The sequence below is a fragment of the Morus notabilis genome, unplaced genomic scaffold (assembly GCF_000414095.1).
Source record: "Morus notabilis unplaced genomic scaffold, ASM41409v2 Scaffold78, whole genome shotgun sequence".
Classification (NCBI taxonomy): domain Eukaryota; kingdom Viridiplantae; phylum Streptophyta; class Magnoliopsida; order Rosales; family Moraceae; genus Morus; species Morus notabilis.
The window spans coordinates 1,724,629-1,746,941 of record NW_010367622.1 but is presented as its reverse complement, the minus strand read 5'-3'; the positions used below and the strand labels follow the sequence as shown (position 1 = coordinate 1,746,941).

The following is a 22,313-nucleotide window of genomic DNA, read 5'->3' as shown; positions in this document are numbered from 1 at the left end:
ATGGAGGATGATAGCACTTGTACCCCTTTTGTGTGGATGAATAGCCAACAAAAATACATTTGGTTGCCCGGGGGTCTAACTTCCTATTGTTTGGGCGGTGGACATGTACAAAGGCTGTACATCCAAATATCCTGGTTATAAGGCCATTTGAGGTTCTAAAGTGAGGGTAGTGGGTATTAAGAATTGCCATAGGACTCTTGTTGTCAAGTACACGGGAAGGTAATCTATTTATCATGTGTGTGGCTGTTAAGACGGCTTCCCCCCAGTAGGATTTAGGCATGTTCCCATGAAACAACAAGGCTCTAGTGACATTTAATAGGTGCCCATTTTTCCTCTCAGCTATCCCATCCTGTTGGGGTGTATCCACACAAGAAGAAGTGTGAATAATTCCTTCCTTTTGAAAATAGGGTGATAAAACCTGGTTGAAATAATCCCTAGCATTGTCTGACCTAAAGGTTTTTATTTTCACCCCAAATTGGTTTTGGATCATGGAGCGAAAGCTGAGAATAATATGACTGACATCAGATTTTTGTTTAAGTAAAAACAGCCAGGTTACACGTGTGCAATCATCAATTAATGAGGCAAACCAACGAGCCCCTGATACATTAGGAATAGTAGATGGACCCCAAATATCACTATGGATCAATTGAAAAGGAAAAACGCTTCTTTTATTACTGATAGGAAAAGGAACACGAGTATGTTTTGCTAGTTCACAAACATCGCAATGAATCTCAGAAACATCTATTCCTATGAACAATTGTGGAAACATAAGTTGTAGGACTCTAAAGGACGGGTGACCAAGACGATAGTGGTGAAGCCAGATGACATCTTTATTGGAGGTACTGAGAAGAGACACATGCAAGTTACTGGCGGTTTTCTTTGAAATTTCCAAATGATAGAGACCGTTTCTTTCCTTAGCAAGTCCAATCTTCCTCCCCAAGGCCTGATCCTGAAGAACACAATGAGACAAGAAAAATATCGCACAACACTTAAAGGTCAGTTGTATGTTTTTGAATAGAAATAAGATTAGTTGATAACTTCGGCACATGCAAGACATTTCTAAGGACCACGGAGGGATTAATATAAACATCTCCTAAACCTGCCACTGTAGCTAATTCTCCATTTGCCACGATAATCTTCCTATTACTCGGACAAGGAGTATATGTACGGAAAAAATGTGAGGAGTGTGTCATGTGGTTTGTGGCTCCAGAATCTAATATCCAAGAATCATCAAAAAATTTTCCAGAAGCGTGCAATCCATAAGAAATCACTAGTTTACCTGAGAGAACTAAGGAACTAGCTCCGGATGGTTTTTCAAGAGAACTCAATAGACTCCTTAATTTTTCAATCTCATCCCTTTTGAACCCTATCTCTTCTCCCTTAAATCCCTGGCTGTCCGCTCCTCCTTCAGCCTTTGCTTGCTCCGTGAGATGAGCCTGGGGCCTCTGTTGTCTACCACGTGTTCCCCACTCACTGCTTGGAGGTTTACCATTCAACTTCCAGCAATTTTCCTTTGTATGCCTCGACTTCTTGCAGTAGGTGCACCACAGATTATCTCTATTTTCCCTTCTCTGGTTCTCCCTTCCTGAATTCCTTGGCTGGTCATCCTTATTCTTCTCCTGATGTTCTGATTTAGTCACCAGGGCAGACCCTTCCATGCCACTCGGTTTTTCTAGCATCACATTCCTTCGGCTCTCCTCTCCCCGAATAATTGAGATGGCCTCTTCTAGTGAAGGAACATCCTCCTTACTGAGTATTTGTAACCGAACTTGATCAAATTCAGAATTTAATCCAGCCAAAAAATCACACCCTGTCACCTTCAATGTATTTCTTGAGAATTGTTGCATCATCCGGGCAGTACATTTCGAACACTCGGTAGTGGTCCAATTCCTGCCACATCATCTGCAGAAAATTGGCATACTCTGTGACAGCCATGTCTCCTTGCTTCATTCCATTTGTCTTGATCTTTATCTCACAAACCTGAGCTGCATCACGTGCCTTCGAGTAGGTACGTTGGGTATACTCCCATATCCCCTTCGCACTAGCCAGAAACATACAAGTATCACTAATGGCTGGCTCCATTGAATCCCACAGCCATGACATAATCATCGAATCCTCCTCATCCCATGCCACAAATCCAAGGTCTGTTTTTGCTGGTGCAGTCCCAAGCAGATGGTTGATTTTTTCCTTTCCTTTGAGGTACGTGCGAACAACTTGGGACCACTTGAGATAGTTTATCCCGTTGAGTCGATAAGAGGCTCTAATATTCTGCAAGTCTCCGGTTTTCTGGGCAGGAGAAGCCTCCTCAGTAGTCTCGGAAGTGTTGGTGGCCTTGGAATCGGACATAATTGAATGAAGGGAAAAAAAAAAATTTGGATTTCAAGGAGAGGATGATGCAGTAATGGCCGGCAGCAATGAAGGCTGTTTGGTAGCGACGGCAACAATAAAGGCACTTGGCAGCGACGGCAACAATAAAGGCTCCTTGGCAGTGACGGCAGCGATGAAGGCTCCTTGGCGGCTACTTGGCGGCATAAAACCCTAGAGAATCGTCCTAGGGCTCTGATACCATGTTGAAAACTAGGGATTGGAAAATATCTTTGTATTTCCGTGTATTGAATAATACATTGCTAGGTATTTATTGAATTTACATAGAGAGAAAATAGGAAAGAATATCTACCACAATCCCTGAAAATCAGGGATTGTTAAAACTAATTTTTCCTAATTAGTTTCCTGCCTAAAATACCTCTCAACAGATTTCTTTTTTGATTCTTTGATTTTGGCAATTTAAATTCAAAATAATTTACCATTTATGTGAATTTCATGTGTTCCTATTTTGACAAGTCTCTTTAGTTAAAGATTCCCTGTGCTATATTGTTAGGAGCCTAACTCAGAAAAACAGCCAAACACTAATACCACACTCACACACACCAAAAACAACAAGAAAATGAGACTAATCGAAGGGAATTTTATTAATCCAATCAGCCAAGAACACCAAATTACACTGAAATATAAAGGATAGATCGGAGATTTCGAGCTCTCTGGCACTCACAGCCGTTCCGGCAACACACCCAACACTCAGAAGATGAAAATACTCACTGCCTAACCCTATTGTCCTCCCCCCATTCAAATTCCCCCCAGATTAGCTCCCTTGCCACGTCAGCCCATCCTAGCCTCGTCCCCAACCCCCCCTTAGAGAGCAACCTTGTCCCCAAGGTTGAAGTCGGGGAATTGTTGGTGGAGGGCGGCTAGGGGTTCCTAAGTTGCCTCCCATTCAGGCAGACCTTCCCATTGGACGAGCAAGTCCAAGTCATGTGGCCCTCCCTCTCGAGCTTGCCGTGCGTGTAAGATGGCCGCGGGGCGGACCAGAAGCTCGAGCTCCTCTGAAAGATGCCGCAGCAAGGGGTGGGCAGTTGGGGTGTCTCCCTTGAAGGCTTTGAGTCAGGAAACATGGAACATTGGGTGTATGCGAGCAGCCTCCGGAAGCGAAAGACGGTAAGCAATGTTGCCAATCTTCTCAGTGACCTCAAAGGGACCATAGTAGCGGGGTGCCAACTTCTCGTTGAACTTCTTGGCCAAGGATTTCAGCCAGTAGGGCCTAAGCGTGAGAAGAACAAGGTCGCCTGGCGCAAAGTGCACATCGCGGCGGTGAGCATCGGTAAACTTTTTCATGGTTTGCTGTGCCCTCTCCAATTGCTCCTTGAGCTCATCCAACATGGAGTTACGAAGCTGTATCTGCTTGTCGACTTCAACATCCAAGGAAGGAGTATCTTGGAACCGGTATAACACTGGGGGGTCCCGGCTATAGACGACGCGAAAAGTGTTAGTTTACCAATCCATCCCAAAAGCTTAAGCTATTAGGAGGTGGGTCAACAATAGTTTTATACTTTAACACTCCCCCTCACGTGTGGGCTGAACAATGGACAATCGTGTGGGTAAATTAATTAGAAAGCCCAACACGTGAATATTTAAGCTCGAGATATATTAAAGACCCAACACATGATGACAATTTTAAATGGGGATAAAGAGTGCAATTACGGGGGTTTGAACTCAGGACCTCCCGCTCTGATATCATGTTAGTTTACCAATCTCAAAAGCTTAAGCTATTAGGAGGTGGGCAAACAATAGTTTTATACTTTAACAAAGGGGTATACTTAGTAGAAGCTTTGTATGTGGTATTGAACCAATACTCCGCCCACGGAAGGAACTTCAGCCACAATTTCGGTTTCGCGCTAGCAAAGCACTTCAAATAAGTCTCCAGACAACGGTTCACCACCTCAGTCTGGCCATCAGATTCAGGATGATAGGTGGAGCTAGTGTGCAGCTTGGTCCCTTGGAGCTTGAATAGCTCCTGCCAAAATGTACTCATGAATATGGGGTCACGGTCACGAACAATCGATCGAGGAACCCCATGAAGCCGCACAATCCCTCGGACGAACAATTCGGCCACCGATTTCACTGAGAACGGATGTGTGAGGGCACAGAAATGGGCATACTTGGATAATCTATCAACTACTACAAAAATAGTATCCCAACCCTCCGACTCAGGCAGCCCGCCAATGAAGTCCATCAAGATGTCCTCCCAAATTTGGTTTGGGATCGGAGAGGTTGCAAGAGGCCAGCGGGGGACAACGCTTCACTCTTGGCACTTTGGCACGTCACACATCGGGCCACATAATCGCGAATCTCCTCCTTCATTCCCGGGCAAAAGAGGTTACTTGCCAACCATTTGTAAGTGCAGAAATACCTCGAATGGCTGCCGATCACCGAATCATGGAACTCATGCAGTAAACGAGGGATCCAAGGGGATGCTTTTGGCAACACTACCCTTTCCCTATAGAGCAACAGCCCTTCCTTCAAACGTAACCCCTCTCGCACCATTTCCCCGTCTTGCAACTTAGTGATCACCCCCGAGCGCCACTCATCCGCCCACTGCCCCCGCTTCACATCCGCCAAATCCACCAAATGGGGCACGGAAATGGCCACTAGGTCTAAGGTTTGCTCCTCTCCCCTCCTTGATAGTGCATCCGCCACCCTATTGGCTGCCCCTGGTTTAAATCGGACCTCAAAGTCATAGTCCAAAAGCTTCGTAACCCAACGTAATTGTTCTGGTGGAAGCATCCTTTGATCAATGAGGAATTGAAGACTTTGTTGGTCGGAACGAATCACAAAGTGGCATCCCAACAAGTAATGGCACTACTTTTGGATGGCAAACACCACCGCCATCAACTCCCGCTCATAAACCGATTTCACCCGGCTTGCCTCGGCGAGTGCCTTACTAAAGAAAGCAATTGGTTTGCCTTCTTGCATGAGCACTGCCCCAAGACCAGCCCCCGACGCGTCCGTTTCCACTACAAGAGGCTTGGTGAAATCGGGCATAGCCATTACCAGAAGGGTAGTCATAGCCTCCTTAAAGACCACAAAGGCTTGCGCTGCCGCTTCTCCCCATTCGAAGCCTCATTTCTTGAGCAAATTGGTAAGAGGACGAGCTATCTCTCCATACCCCCTCACAAAACGCCGATAATACCTGGTGAGGCCCAAGAATCCGCGCACTTCACACACATTCCGAGGTGTCGGCCAAGTAGGAATGGCCGTCACTTTGGAGAGGTCCGCCGCCACTCCCTCTCCCGAAATTATGTGGCCGAGATACTCTACCCTTGATTGGCCAAAAATACACTTCTTGTTAGCATATAGCTTTTCTCTTTCCAAAATCTCCAACACCTTAGTCAAAGGCTCCCTATGCTCTTCCAAGTTTTTGCTATACACCAAAATATCATCAAAGAACACAAGGAGGAATCGGCGAAGGTATGGTCGAAATACCGAGGTCGTTAATGCTTGGCATGTCGCCGGGGCGTTGGTGAGACCGAATGGCATCACTAGGAACTCATAGTGGCCCTCGTGTGTCTGAAAGGCCGTCTTCTCCACATCACCCTCGAGGATCCAAATTTGATGGTATCCCGCCCTCAAATCCAACTTCGAGAATACTTGTGCTCCGTGGTGCTCATCAAGGAGCTCGTCAATCACCGGAATAGGGAACTTATCCGGGACTGTTACTTGGTTCAAGGCTCGATAATCCACACAAAAACGCTAACTACCATCCTTCTTTTTCACCAAGAGCACCGGACTCGAATAAGGGCTACAACTAGGCCAAATTATCCCCGAAATCAACATATCCGTCACCAACCGCTCAATCTCCCCCTTTTGAAAATGTGGATAGCGATAGGGTCGGACGTTGGGGAGGGTCCACCCCGTCCTTCAATACGATACGGTGATCCCGAACTCTCTTAGGGAGCAGCCCCTTAACCTCCTCAAAAACTTCCCCGAATAGCGCCAACACTCCCTGTAGCTCCTTGGAAATTGCTTCGGCAGCCCCTTCCTTGCCATCTCCCACTACCTCACAAACTTCTAGCAATACTCCTACTTGGTGAGGCCTGAGAGATCGAGCCATCGAATGTAAGCTTGCGGGCATGTAGCATAAAAAGGGGTCTCCTGACCAACTCACCCTCTCTTTCCCCTCCTTAAACTTCATTGTGAATCAGGACCAATCCGCTCTCACCTCTCCCAATCTACGCAACCACGTCACTCCTAACACCACATCGGCACTTCCTAACTCAAATGGGGAAAAATCCTCCACCACCTTGTAACCTTGAATCATCAACTCTACTCCCTGGCAAACACCTTGTTGTTTGATACACGCTCCGTTCCCCATTTGCACACAACACCTAATCGAGGAATCACAAGGCAGCCTCAACTCTTGGACCACCAATTTCGACACAAAACTGTGAGAAGCTCCACTATCCACCAACACTACCACCTCCCGCGAACCAATCCATCCTTTGAATGTCATGGTTTTCGCAGAGTTTACTCCCATTAGAGAGTTGAGAAAGAGATCTACCTTCTCTACCGCTGATTCTTCATCAAAGCCCTCCTCCTCGACCTCCCCTTCTATTTCTGGATCATCTTCGATTGCCAACAGAATTTGGAGTTGCTTGTTCTTGCAGCGGTGCTCGGGGCTAAACTTCTCATCGCATTTAAAGCAAAGCCCAGGGGCATGTCGTTGTTGCATCTCCTCCTCTGACATCCGGCGGTATCCCCCTGCACCACCACCCGACGGACTAGAAGCCCCCGACAGGGAAGCTCGTCCCCTTCCAACATCCCCCCCTTCCCGACCGGTGTTGGATCGAAGGGAGCTCCCCGGAAACGAAGGCCGGCTGGTGGTACCGTCATTGAACGAATAGGACATTCCCAATCCTCCAACCCATCCACTCTTCCACCACCCCATTCACTCCACCGCCTCATTTCGATCCTCGATTTGTTGTGCTATCTCCATCACCTCTTGCAGAGTAGTCGGTTTATGCATCTTCACCTCCGCTCTAACATCCTCTCGGAGTCCATTGAGAAAGACTCCCTTGTAAAATGCATTTGGCATTCCTCTCACCAGAGCCGAAAGCAATTCAATACAGTCCAAATAATCTGCTACCGATCCCACTTGCCTCAACACCATCAATCTCTCCATCGGATTGCCCTCTTTGGCTCTACTAAACCGTTTCAAAATCGTTCCCTTTAACTCCCTCCATCCCACAAACGGATCTTGCGAATCCGTTCACCGAAACCAATTCAAGGCCCACCCCACCATGCACATTAAGGCAGCTGAAACCTTGTCTCACTCCGGAATCTCACACATATCAAAATACTGCTTCGCCCTAAACAACCACCCATATGGATCCTCGCCGGCGAAGCTTGGCATTTCGATCTTTCTCCCCCGAAATTCTCCCCATCCCCGGTGGTTTTCCGGGGTCTCTTGGCGGAACTTTCACTGGTTCTCCCACCTTCATTCCCCACGGGCCAACCTCGGATCCCAACCTCTTCGGGCCCCAATCAGATCCGGATCCCGGCTGGGTTCCCTGTTCTGGGGATACCCATGACGTCCCCGACCCGGAATGGGCCTCACCTGCTCAAACTCCAGCTCCCACGCCAGTTCCCGCCTCCGTCCCAGCTCTGCCGCCCTCTCCGGCGAGCCCCGGCCACCTTCCACCCTCAGCCCGCCGTCGATCTGCTCTCCCCGCCGCTGACCCAGACGTCTAAGCCCTAGATCTCGCCGGTAGTTGCGATCTTCTAGAAGACCCATGTCTCTCCGGCACCGGAAATCCCTCTTGCGGCCTCCATCTTCGCGAATCGGCGCTTCCCGGCGAAGATCCTCCCGATTTGGTACCTCCACTCTGCCTGGGTCGTCACGATCTGGGCTCTCCTCGCCCCGAGGCGCGCGATCTCGCCTCTCCCCGTCCCGCCGTTCGCCGTCGCGACCCAATCGGCCTCCCCGGCCGTCGGCCGCGCCGCCAACAGTGCCTCCATCCTTCGCAGCGCCGCCTGCACGTCTTCCATCTGAGTTCGAACCTCCCCTAGTTCACCATGCAGCCCAGCCACTTCGTCACGGATCTGCAGAAGATTCTCGGTCACCACCACGTGGACCGCCTCCTGGACCACCGCCAGTCCCTTTTCCACCGTAGTCACCCTCTCTAGATCCACTGGTTTAGGTGCTATGGATTGGAGCTATGATACCAAATTGTTAGGAACCTAACTCAGAAAATTAGCCAAACACCAATACCACACTCACACACACCAGAAACAGCAAGAAAATGAGAGTAATTGGAGGGAATTTTATTAATCCAATCAGCCAAAAACACCAAATTACACTGAAATATAAAGGATAGATCAGACATTTCAAGCTCAGAGGCACTCCCAGCCGTTTCAGCAACACACCCAACACTCAAAAGATGAAAATACTCACTGCCTAAACCTACTGCCCTTCCCCCATTCAAATTGCTCCCAGAGTAGCCCCCTTGCCACATCAGCTCATCCTAGCCACTTTCAATATTTTCCCTTAGGCCCCTAACTCTGTGTTTTCTACCCGTTTTGCCCCTCCTAGTGTAAACTTGCTTCAGTAGGGGTCTAACATATATATTTATTATGATAGAACTAATTGATACCAGTAATTTGGTCCTTCACACCTTGAGCTGCAAGCTGCAGACGACTCGATTTAATTTCCCTCCTTAAAAGCAAATATTTTTCATCTTAGAAGAATTTATGCATATAACCATTTTGAGCACCCAATTCTTCCTTTTGTCCAACTGGAGTCAAATAAATTACCTTAATTTTTAGTTTGAGAAATGCGCAAAATAAACCGTTATCATAATTGAGCTTATCTTGCAAATACATGTTATCACCTTTTCCTCTTTTCATTGTTCTCTTGGTTGTCTTTTTCTGTTTTCTTTGCTTTTGAGAATTTCTCGTCACTCTCTCACAAAATAATTTCTCATTTGAAGTCATTATTCTCGTCTTTTTATGCAGACTACTTATGAGAACTTCCGATACCGATATGATAAGAAGGAGAACCCATATCACAAGGGAACAACGGGGAACTGTGCGGAAATTTTTTGCTCTAGCATCCCCCGATCAATGAATAAATTCCGGTCATTCATTGAGGAGGATGAGCATGTGATGGTGACATCTGTGACTCCCGATCTTGGTGAAGGTGTTATGAGCTCAAAAGAAAAAATCGACATTGAAATGGGAGCAAGGCATGCCGAGGACAGTGGTTTTCCACTTCCAAATATTTTGCGGAATTTGGATTACGATGATATAGAGAATAATCTAAAGAGCACAGAGGATGAAAGAAGGCATGTTCTAGGGGCATATTTTCCAGTTGAAACTGAAGTGAAAGAGTCCCTGAGAAGGTCCTCCGGTGGAAATGGACGAATGGATGGTCAGATTCGAGAACCTATGCGACATTCGCCTGCCAGAGAAAGAGTAAGAGAATCCGTTGAAGGCACCATGCTAATAGATGGAACAATAGAGGGAAACAATGACAGAAAGTAACTCGTCAAAAAATGGTTAAGTGCAGAGGTAACTTTGCCTTCCTTTTCATTTCCTTTATCAATCCGCATTCCCGAACGCTTGTGCATTTGGTTCTTCAGCCTATAGTTCTACTTTTTTATCTATACCTACATTTGGTTTTTTATCTCATACCTTTAAATAAGAAATCTATACTTCTTCAAGGTCAACCCATCATTTTGACATTATAGCAAAAATAGAAAAATGAAATATAAAAAAATAAAATAAAATAAAACCTTGAACTTACCATTTAATGTGTGCTTTTTTTTTAAACTCTTATATATATATATATATATATCTATATATAATTATTGAAAGTTTTAGCTTTTTTTGTAAGGATAGTATGTCATTTTAAAAGTCAAAATTAATTATTGACTGAAATAAAGTATAGATTTATATATTAAATTTAATTAGAGAGGTTAAAAAATAAAGGTGTAGGTTTTCAACAAACCTGAAATAGGGGTTGTAAAAAGATAAATATCCATTTTTTATTTAAAAAAAGAAAAAAAAAAGCATGTTCCCTGCAAATAAGAAATGATGATTTCAATTGTGATCCCACAACCCCCAGGCTCTTAAGCGGTTCATAGTTGACTTTTAAAAATACATGAAAATTGAGACCCTCAAATCTTTTGAAAATTGAAGATTTTTCTTTTTTAGAAGGAAAAAAAATTGCACAAGAAAATTATAATAGCAAAAGTATTGCACATTTGTTGGCTGTGCTGCTACATATGATGTATTATCTCTCTAGATGCTCCCATAAAGATTACTTTCTAGTATTATTGTAGTCATTTTTGGGTTTATTTCTTCTATTATTTGACTTTTTTTTCTATTTAAAAAAAAAAAAAACAAACAAACAGGTTTCTGCTACATCAGTCTTTCCACAATGTGTACATCTTGAAGCAGATGTTTTTAAGTATGTCAGGTTTTTGCAGTTATATATGGCGATTGGTGGCTTGAGACAACTATTAACTACTCATGATATACAGGTTAACTACAAGTTTATTATTAATGTTTTTGTGGGTAAAAGATACAAGATTTGTTGTTTGTTTCAATCTGTCCTCTTCAAAGTTCAGACCCGTGATTGTTGTAAATGTTGTGTTTTCACAATAATGATTGCAATTTGCAAGGAAATGAAAGGCATATTTTATGCGTAATTACTAATTACTCAAGAGGAAGATGACGTCTATTCTTCTATCCGGTTCAAACTATGAGAAATCTTGAAATTACCATCAATCGATATTTACAAGGATTAGTTCATTCAACACCAAATAAAACGTTTGATAGAACTTGTCATTTTTGTGCGAGGAAATTTAAGAATGGATATTTTATCTTTCAGTCACTCTAAATTGGATTTTAGCTGCTAGAAATAAATGCTACTATAATCTGAAACGAAAAAAATACACCCAAAAAAAAAAGACTCAGCCCTTAAAATGTTTATGAAACTATTTCGGACTACTGGAATCTATTGAAAAATATGAACCAGTGATATACACTAATGGACTGCCAGTCATATACACTAATTGACTATTAGATTGTGCCCTTGTAGCGCAAAAAATTAAGGTTATTTTGCACGGACACCCCTCAATTTTATGAATTTGGTAATTTAGTTCTTTAATTTTTTTTCTTGACAATTTACCCTTTAAATTTTAAAATTTGTTGTAATATTGGTTAAATTGAAAATAAATTAAAAATTAGATGATATCTTCCGCGTGAATGTTTCATAAGGGTAATTAATATCTTTTTTGCATCAAATTGATTCTTATGTATGCATCACAAGCAAAAAAAATTTTGAAATTGAGAGTTAATTGTTATAGGAGAAAAATTGGGGGTCCCCTAATTTCAAAAAAAAATTTCATTCACGACGAGTATAAAGGGTTCAATTTGATGCAAAAAGATTAGGATTATTCTTATTAAACACTTGCGTGGAAGATACCATCTAAATTTTTAACTTCGTTTTCAATTTGACTAACAATGCAATAAATTTTAAAGTTTAAGAGGTGAGTTGTCAAGAAAAAACGTTAAGGGACCAATTTGCCAAACTCGTGAAATGGAGGGGGATCCCTGCAAAAAAGTCTAATTAACAAAAAGTGTGAAAAACATAAAATATGGCCCCATTTAGGATATTGGATTTCCTATATCTCTATTTTTTTCTAAACAAAAATGGATTTGATTCAAACGGAGGCAAACAATTCAGACGGTACAATATGAGAGAAAGAAAGGATCTCTTTTAACCCAAAATCGATCAATATGAATGCAATCTAAGCTATTGCATGTATTCCTTTGTGTAGTAACATAACAAAAAGAAACTGTTGGGAGGAGTTGTCCTAACACTATGCTCATACCTTGTTCATTCCAAAACTCGGCTTCGGGCTCCGCCTTTCATTGTGTCTGTCGTCCACATGTAAAGGGTATTCTGAAGCTCCAAAAATTCGTGTTTGAATTAATTGTGGTGGAATGTTGTCATTGTGTGAAATGGTAAGGCATGTCGAAATTATAGTGGCGCCAAAATCGTACACCTGCTGGGGAAATCAGACTTGGTTGTGGTTTGAAGGGTGTCACGGCCATTTCACACTATTTTGGTATCAAGTGGGATTCCTTCAACACCTTGAAGCATACACTAACACGTGAGAGATAATTTGTACGTCTCATGGGGGCCTTAGAGCTTAGACCGGATGGCTGCTGGGGTCTCGGGGATGGCCCCCCCTCACGTCTACTTCGCTTATTTATTTATTTTTCGATCACCTTTGCCTCTTACGCTTCATGTTTGATTGTTTTAGGTTTCCTTCTCTTTTTTCATTTTGACTTCGTCTCGTGAGGTTTGATAAGATAAAGCAACCTACCACGTTATGTTAGGATCCATTAATGACTTAGGAGCTTGTTTGGTTAGTGGGCTGGTATAGTTAGTAGGAATTAAGATAAATAAAGGGCTTAGTAGCTCACTAGAGGTAGGTTGTGATTTTCAGAGTTTTGGGAGACTGAGATTTGAGAGAGCAGTGGTCTCTCGAATACCACCAAATTAGGAGTTCCCGGAGTACTCGAATTCTCCGTTTTATCCTTTACATTTCAGGCCAAGGTCTCATGGAGGAGCGCGAGTTCCGTTGCGATCTGGGGCTGGGTGGTCCGGATCTGCAGCGCGAGGATTTGTTCGATGACGGGAGGAGGGTGGAAGGAGGTCTCGACCGTCAGGAGAGGGCGACGGACGACGATCCGTTGACTAACCCAGAAGATTTGCATGGAGTTTGGATGAAACCAAGCACTCTCAGCGATGAGATTCACAATTCTGGTGTACTTAGGGCTAGTTCTAACGCCATGAAGGCTGGGATTTGCAATTCTGACGCGATTAAGATCAATTCTGGCGATTTGGGGGCTGGGTCTCTCGATGGGAGGGCTGGGACTTGGAATCCAAGTGTCATGAGGGATGATTTTGGAGCAATTAGAATTGGGTCTCGGAATTCCAGCGTGATTAGGGCTGATTTCCTTGCAATTGGGGCTGTGCTTCATGATTATGGTGCGATTAGGGCATATTCCGGCGAGCCAAGGGCTGGGTTTCTCAAATCCGGCGTGATTTGGGTTGGTTCCGATGCCGTTAAAGCTGGGCTGCACACTTCCAATGCGATTAAGGACAATTCCAGTGACATTTGGACTGGGTCTTCTTATTTCGGTCCGATTGGGGTTGGATCTACAAAGAGCGGGGTGGCAAAAGGGGGTTGAAAGGAATTGGCGTGATAGAAATCGGAAGGAAGTGGAGTCACACGGCTACGATTACTTAACACCTTGAGGACAAGGTGTTTCTTTGGGGAGGAGGTAATGTTAGGATCCGTTAATGACTTGGGAACTTGTTTGGTTAGTGGGCTGGTATAGTTAGTAGGAATTAGTATAAATAAAGGGCTTTGTAGCTCACTAGAGGTAGGTTGTGATTTTCAGAGTTTTGAGAGACTGAGATTTGGGAGAGCGGTGGTCTCTCGAATACCACCAAATTAGGAGTTCCCGGAGTACTCGAATTCTCCGTTTTATCCTTTACATTTCAGTGTAATTTAGTGTTCTTGACAGATTGGATTAATAAAATTTCATCTGATTATTCTCATTTTCTTGTTATTTCTGGTGTGTGTGAGTGTGGAATTGGTATTTGGCTGATTTTCTGAGCTAGGTTCCTAACACGTTATGGGGTCATCCCAACAACGGTTGCGTAGATAGGTTTCCTTATCAAACAACCTACCACGTTATGGGGTCATCCCAACAACCGTTGCGTAGTTAGGTCTCAACCCTTTAAGACGTAGCCAAGGCTGATGTAGCAAACAGACGATCAAAGTTGTGAGTGGTCTAACCCTGATCTCTTGGTGTGTGCCTCTTGCTCAAGGCCAGTCCATCAGTCATGTTGTCATAGTTTTTGAGTGGTCTAATCGATCAAAGTTGTGAGTGGTCTAACCCTGATCTCTTGGTGTGTGCCTCTTGCTCAAGGCCAGTCCATCAGTCATGTTGTCATAGTTTTTGAGTGGTCTAATCTTTGACCCCTCACGTCGCGGTATGCCTTGAGCTCCACAGGAAAAAAATTTATTCTCTTTGCTATAGTTCTTTTCAGCTTGATCTTTTTGTTTCATTTAGCAAAGGTCAAGTTTTTGAGTGGCCTAACGGTTGTCATTATCATATCAAATAAGCAAACTGATCTAAACTTAAAACATTGTTTAGATCATATACCAAAATCATCAACATATCAAATGCTTGTGCAGAAGAAAAATTTGACAGACTAGGAATAGCATGATGCACGTGCCTCGACTGCCTTAGGCAGACAAGTACCTCAGTACTACGAGTAAGTAAAAGAAAAATCGATAATAAACGGTTTTATGAAGCTAATTATGTACCTGAGAAGAACACATGCAAATCTACACGTTTCTAAAACAAAGTAAATACAAAAGTTTTTTTTTCCCCTTCTTTTTGGTTAATTTATAGAAGTTACAGCTGCATATATATTCTGAACCCTGTTCCAAAACGAAGGCAGTTTGGAGTTTGTAGTGCCTAATTTAGCAGCAACATGTACAAAGATTATATACAAATATTGAGACATATTTGAGTGAGCCATGCCAATAAACAAAACACAGAAACCAAAAGTAGGCGTGCTACTACTATTTTGGGACAAAATTCTTCATCAAACGCTGCTCTTAGACAAGTTACTTTGCTTTGAACCTTTTCTGTGCTGACCTTGCATAATCAGCTGCATGATAAATCCAGACTCTCAGAACATTCACATCCTTCCCCTTCTTGGTCAGCTCAAAAACACAAACATCTCCTTCCTGCAGATTATTATCGGCTGAAAATGGACCCCAACCTTTGCCTATTTTCTTGACTGAGGTAATCAAACCGTCTTTGACTTGGTAATAGCACCGAGCAGGCCATTTCCTTCTCCCATTGTTAGCCTGAAGTTGGATATCCTCAGAGCACTGGTTCAAGTGTCTCCTTACAAATTCCTCTGGCATATTCTAGATCAAAATAGGAAAACAAAATCGAAACTAATAAGCACAAGATGTAAAATAGTTGAGACTGAAGAAATTCAAAAAGAAGATCTATGCATTGCTAATCACTTACCACATAGCTGTGACATAGATTATATGATCGCAAGATAACCATGAAAGAAGGGTTTTTAAGCTTGCACACACTAGCAGCACGAACCGCCCTCTCAGTTTCCTTAGAGTTCATTAGTCTTCGCGATTTAGTGTAGGAGAAACTTCTGGGAAAAAGCATTTCAACATCTTCTTTCGCTGGGAAAGCACGTGCATGTGACCTCTTCTTTTCTTTAGCTTGACCTCTTCCAGGAACATTGTCATTGGCCGGTTCTTTTAGGTCTGCCTGCTTTTCTTTTCTACAGCTTCTACTCGTCCAGTAGGCTACCCCAGAAGTCGGAGGATCCTTAGAAGTATGACTTTGGCAACGGCTAGTATGCCTGCCTATTTTCTGCTGAAAGAGACGTATGTGGTTTTTCCTAGAATAATCTTGCTCCGCACCTCCATTGGAGGCAAAAGGTTTGATATCCAAAATCTCAACAACTTCAACATCTTTTTTATCTTCATCTCCATCCTTAACACGCAAACCAAGAGAAATGGAAGGTTTGGTATCCAAAATTTCAACAGAATCATCACCTCCGATGTGCTCCTCATGATGCTTTCTGAAATCGGGCACTACATGACCTCTGTTTGGACTATCACATGGATAGTCAATTTCAGAACCGGATGCATCGCAGATACAAACATAGAATACCGAATTCCTTTCATATCTAAAGTGTAAATTGTAGAAATATTGGACAGAGTAATATTCTACAAATTCTTGCAGACCTTCATGAAGCCAGATTTTCTTCCCGTCTTTCTTTAGTCTTACTTGCCAAGATCGGCCATTAGGAACAATAAGAGTAGCAACCTCAGACAAATCCTTACCAAATTTCATTGCAGACTTTACTGGGATCATCTGAAGATGCCATATACAATTCAGACTCTTTTACTTCTAATTGCAAAATGAAAAGTATAGAAATAAAACCAAGATGCAAATCTACAAAAAGATTGAGATCTTGTTCCTTCTATATGCAAAGTTTTCCCACTTTGAAATCTCTGGTGAATTTTAACTTCCATTCATTATTTGGTCTTTTTAAATTCTTAGGCCATGGATCTGTCTTTTTTCTTCTTCTTCTAATTCTTTTTTTTTTAAATGTTTCTGGCATCTTTCTCGCTGCAGTTTCCTTTTCTGTGTGCATCTTGATTAAAGCTGTTAGTTTATTGATCAATTCTTTACATATGAAATTAAGAAATTGTTAACTGCTGAAAATGTTCCATAAAGAAATAAAAGTGCTTAATGTTTTAGCTAACTAAACATTAGATAGGTATGCATGTTGTGATAAATCAACTCTCCATGTTTTTTCCCACAAATTTCTGGCCATTCAACATTACAAGTTCGTTATACAATGGTCCCATGTATATAGTTGGAGAAAAATATTCATGCATAGAAATCACCTTTCTTGCCTCTGAGGTAAAAGTTTAATCAAACCCACCGGACTCATGAAAATACAGATAACATTGTGATCTTAAGGATCCCACAGATGTAGTTGCTCATTTTGCTTAACATCAAATAGGAAAACTAAGGATTAAAAAACAAAGCCCAGAATCCATTAGAGTTATTGGATGGTTAGATGGTAGAGATAATGTAAGTTATGACAGACAACTAGAAAGAATTCTTTCGCATTTAGTTTAATTTTGGACTTGCATGCATTTAGATTAAAGAATAAGGAGTAGATAAAGAAAAAAACCCAGATAAAAAAAAAAAGAGGGAAAAAAAAAGAAATTTACCAGTTCGTGTCCAGGAATGGGGAACTGAAGCATTATTGCAGAAAAATGCGGCATTGGGGTCGCCAGAGAGTGCGAATTTCGGCGTTTCCTCGGCATTGGAACTGAGTAAAGGGGCCAGAGGAGTTTGCTGTCTTTAACATACTTTCAAAATGCATTTTAAAAGTCAGTCCTTTGACTTTTCAAATGTCTTATGCCTTGTTTGTTTACAGTCAAACTCAAAAAAAAAAAAAATTTACTCAACTTATAATTTTATTCAAATTCACTTTATTTTATAAAATTTAAGTTTTAACTTAAGTTTTAACTTGAATTTAAAGTTAAAATCTACGTTCAAGTTTCCTTTTAACTCAAGTTCTTAAATTCAAACTCAAGTTAATAAACATTAGTTTTCTATTTTTAAAAACGTCATAATTTTTTCATTTTAATTTCGATTGAGATGATTTTTTTTCTATATGTTCACAATAAAGAGACGAATAAAACTCCACCTATATACCCTATTAAAATTTTTCATCACCATTGAGTTTTTATTAAAATACTATACAAATATAAATTCAAGTTTTAACTCACTCAAACACAAATTCAAATGAATTCTCAATTCAAACTATAACTCAAAAAGTGCACATCCAAACACAAATTGAAATTAGAATCTCACCTCAAACCATACTTAAATACATCTTAACTCAAATTAAGATCTAAACTCAAGTCACCCTAACTCAAAAAATACAAATGAATAAGCCCTAATTATTCTTTTCATGTTACAAATATATTGCTACAGTATTTTCACCCTCAAAAATTCAAAATTAACTTTTATGTTAACAAGTCAAGTTAAAACTTGAGTTGTCAAATAAACAAACTTAAAGTTTTTATTTTATTTTAGACCACGTTCATTTTATGTATTTGAGTTTTTAATTTCAGTTTTGCTACAGTTAAAAGCTCTCATAAAAAGTCACATCTAACTTTTTTGCTACAGTTAAAAATTCTCACATAAAGTCACATCTTAACTTAAATTAAAAACTTAAATCGGCAAATTGAACGAGGCTTTAATTTTAGTTTTGGCCTTTCCGTATATTAGGCGTTAAAATTCATTTGAGTCTGTGTAAATTAAGGACGAAATATGAAAACAGTTAAAATTTTAGAACTATATGTGAAAATTAATCTTTATTTTCTTATACTAAATAATAGAATGACCGACAAACTGTTAGCAATTTTAAAGTTAAAGATCAAAGTGAGATTGAGAATAAATCTTAAGAACTATTTGTAAAATTAACCCAAAACAATCCTCTAAAATATGCTTTTAATTTCTTTTTTCTGTAATTCTCAAAAATATTCTCAAACATAAAATAATTTTCATAAATACTTTTTTCTAAATTTCACCAATTAACGTAATTGTTTTTAAATATATATTTTACTTTTTTCCTTGAACAATGTTTACTTTATTCCCTGCACACTGTCGGTATGGTCTACGAACTTTGAAACTTATCTGTTACATTTAATGGAAAAATTCATCAATTTCTAATTTTTAACTAATTGAATTGAATTAAACTTCTTTTGAACATAGAAAAATCAAGTAACTTTTCATTAATCTACAAAATGTTTAGAGGAGTCTAACAAATTATTACCAAATAAGGACAAGAAAATCCTCTAAATCGTACCTAAAATTGTTGGCTAATTATCTTACCAGTTAATAACAATAAAAATAAAATCAAAACAGTATTGCAAATTCAGAATTTATCAGTAGATTCCAACACTTTCACTTAAGTTAGTGTATACACGTCAGATATGCCCAACTAGCCTTGAATACTTCTAGAACAACTTTCGTGATTTTATTGGTTCAATTCAAAGGTTTCAATATTTAGGTCTCGTTTATTTTACCGATTTGAGTTTAGAATTCGAGTTTTATTACAATAAAAAGCTCTCAGAAACAGTCACATCTAATTTTTTTGCTACAGTAAAAAGTTTTTACATAAAATCACATCTCAACTCGAATTAAAAACTTGAATCAACGAACTAAACGGCAGTTAGAAACATCATGTGTCAGGCTTAAGTTCATATCTTCACAAAAAATCAACTGTAGTTGTTGGAAAACAGGGAAAAAAAATTGCAAAGCGAATTATAAAATTTTTAATGAAACAATTTAAGGTCTTATTTTCGCAATTAAAGTAATTTTCAAAATCAAAATTGAGATATAAATCGCAAATAGCCGGTGCCTACATGGCATCGTTTGGTTAACCTGAAACCATTATTCGGTTAATCGAATGAATGACGGACATAGTCTATCTTTCATAAATTCGTCTGGTTAATTTGACCTAGTTTTCCCCAGGTTTTGATCTTTTATTTGATCCATGAATTTTGTATACAAATTCAATTTTAATTCAAATAACTCAATGTAAAAATTATCTCATTGAAACAATATTATACATTCATTCCCATATCAAATAAAAATAAAAATATTAATTTAATCAATTTATCTTAAATTAATTTAATTGATAAATTACTCATAAATTAATTTCATCCGATTTATAACCAATTGAGAAAATAATATAAGTTACCAATATGTCGAAAACATGTCGTATTGTATCAGGAAAATATATGAGGTAGCAAAAGGACTCGATGGATATGTATATAGATTAAACTCTTATAATCATGAGAATATTGCTCACCGACAAGTATGTTAAGAATAGTATTTTTGAAGCATGAGATGTAATAAGTATATTTATTATTTAATTAATAAAATAGTTTATTCATTATTTATGTGCATGTATTATTGAATACTTTATGAATATCATTAAAAATTTTGCAATTAATTATGTGACCTTTAATATTGTATATAAGTGTTATATACGAGAGGATAATATTTAGGGACAATAATCGAAATAATGTTCATAATGAATTTAATTAAATTTACAGAATCTTTGATTATAACATTACTAATATACATCACTCCAATTAAGAATGGAATGGTGTTATCCGTATCATTAATATAGAGAGATATTGAATGAGTGTATTATGCATAATGAGATTATGTAGAACTGGGACACAGGCACAATTTGATTTTCTGATAATTTTCATTAAGTATAGAAAATCAAATTTAAGTCTACCAAAGGTCATATATAAAACAATCTTAATCCTGAGTTATTAGCAGATTCCTATTTATGGATTTGTGTCTTTTGACTTACTCAGCACGGATTTCAAAATTGCTAAATTCTATTCTTTGTATCTTAGAGACATAATGAAGTGGGTGGCCAAAAATGCTAATATACGAGATTGAATCCATTCCTTCTTCTTTGAAGAAGTAGATAAATAATTCCCTTGAGAATTGATTCACTACTTGAATACGTAACAAGCCCATATTTATGAATGTGTTTTATGAATATAGTATCTATTAGAGAATCAATGGTACTCAAGGATAAAGATGTAAATAGAGAGGTTAACGAATTTTACCTAGCTCTAATTATAAATTATTTATGGAAGATTGATATATATGTAGTGACTATGTCAAATAGACACTTTAAGTTCTTATAAGTAAATTTTGTCTATAATTTCGAGAGTGCAATTTCAAGTTTTTAGTGGAGTAACTTTTAAAATTAATGAAAGTAATTAATTAATTAACAAGTTTAATTAATTATTATTATTTTAGAGCTCGAAATTAGAGGTCTATGAGTTCCCGCATCGTCCTTGTAATATTTGCAAGACAAGGTAAATTATTGGGATTTAATATCACTCGGAATAAATAATGAGATTATTTAATTAAATTAATTTTAGAACACACTGGGGTGGAACCACAGGAGGCCACATGCCCAGACACAGAAAGGTGTAGGGGTGTGTTGCATAGGGTGATACACACTGAGATTCAGTTGTTTATTCTTTAAGGTATCTGGTTTACTTGTTTGATAAGTTTTACAATCAAATTCAAAAAGGAAAGTAAAATTTGACTTTATTTAAATTTGAATTTGAACTAAAATTAGAAACTGGATAAAATAGAAAATTTTTCTCTCTCCTACTTGCTATTTGCGCCAACCACAGGGAGGTCTTTTTGAGGTGTGGTTGGCCATATAGTAAAAGGTAAGGGAGAATTTTGTTTTTAAAATTAAATGGGAAACTATATTTTAAATGAGATTTAAAATAATCAATTTTCTATTACTTTGTCTTCAAGTTAAAAAAAATGGGTCTTCCTGGTGTTCTATAAATAGGAGACAATAGAAAATTGGAGAACACAATTTTCACTCTCATTTCCTATAGGTGGCCGAATTTCCCAGAGAAAAAGAGAGACGAAAAGTTCTTCTAACTTTCCTTCACATGCATGCGTTAATAGTGGAGGAATACATATTAGATAAAATTCTAAATTAGCAAAAATTAGCGAGTGATCAATCCTATAATTCTAAATTAGAGTCCATACTCTAGATCTTGCAGGTATCAAGGACTAGACGAGGAAGATTCGGTTTCTTCTAGAAAGCTTGGAAAGAGAATTGTTCGTGGTTAAAGAACTTAAGTTATTGACATAATCGTTCGCTAGGTAAATAAATTAATTAGATTAATTTATTCGAGTATAAATTTAAATATATTCTATAGAGTATTGCAAAAGTTTCATGAAAATTTTTGTTATACACGATCCGTAGATACACGCTTCCGCATCCGAAATCGTTTCGGAAACCAACACTTTTACCTTTCCGATTATATTTATATTATGTTCCATTACACTCCATTAGAATAACCATTATTTGTACCGATATGAATAGTAAATCATTAGACATGTGATGTTTTATAAATATCAAAATCTCTAGATTATTTTTTGATGTAACTTTAAACATTATATATAATTGTTATATGCAGAGGATAATGTTTGAAATAAAATAATCTAAACTTGTCCGTAATTATAAATTAAAGTTGGGATCTTTAATTTAAAATTACTAATGCGGTTCATTACATTCTGAATGAAATAATCTTATCCTAGATTGTTAATAATGAGATTATTGGAATGAAAGCATTTTATGTAATATGATTACATAGGACCGGAACGCGATTAATTATGAATCTCTAATAAATTCCGTTATTAAATAGAGTATTCAATGTTAATCAATGATGGTCATATATGTATTAATCTTA

General features: G+C 39.3%; 2 protein-coding genes across 2 annotated transcripts in view; one reads left to right on the top strand and one right to left on the bottom strand.

Moving 5' to 3' along the window:
• LOC21410583 (probable protein S-acyltransferase 4) overlaps positions 1 to 11,021 on the top strand; it is a 28,067-nt gene extending 17,046 nt beyond the window's left edge. The window contains exons 5-6 of the mRNA XM_010113023.2: positions 9,346 to 9,900; positions 10,746 to 11,021. Of these exons, the coding sequence (XP_010111325.2) occupies positions 9,346 to 9,873 (528 nt within the window). The 3' untranslated portion in view covers positions 9,874 to 9,900; positions 10,746 to 11,021. The remainder of the gene's footprint in view (positions 1 to 9,345; positions 9,901 to 10,745) is intronic.
• A 3,794-nt stretch (positions 11,022 to 14,815) lies between these two features.
• On the bottom strand, positions 14,816 to 17,323 carry LOC21410582 (B3 domain-containing transcription factor VRN1). Its single transcript, XM_010113022.2, has 3 exons — positions 17,214 to 17,323; positions 15,469 to 16,341; positions 14,816 to 15,362 (listed from the first exon to the last, which is right to left on the bottom strand). Exons 1-3 carry the CDS (start codon positions 17,307 to 17,309, stop codon positions 15,054 to 15,056), a joined length of 1,278 nt encoding a protein of 425 aa, XP_010111324.1. The 5' UTR covers positions 17,310 to 17,323; the 3' UTR covers positions 14,816 to 15,053.
• Between the last annotated feature and the right edge of the window lie 4,990 nt (positions 17,324 to 22,313).

What these genes read in the sequence shown, in the direction of transcription:
- LOC21410582 (XM_010113022.2), bottom strand. Translation starts at nt 17,309, where the DNA reads ATGCCGAGGAAACGCCGAAATTCGCACTCTCTGGCGACCCCAATGCCG. An exon ending in CCATTCCTGGACACGAACTG is followed by an intron (nt 16,342 to 17,213) that starts GTAAATTTCTTT and finishes TGGCATCTTCAG; the next exon opens with ATGATCCCAGTAAAGTCTGC. An exon ending in ATCTATGTCACAGCTATGTG is followed by an intron (nt 15,363 to 15,468) that starts GTAAGTGATTAG and finishes ATTTTGATCTAG; the next exon opens with AATATGCCAGAGGAATTTGT.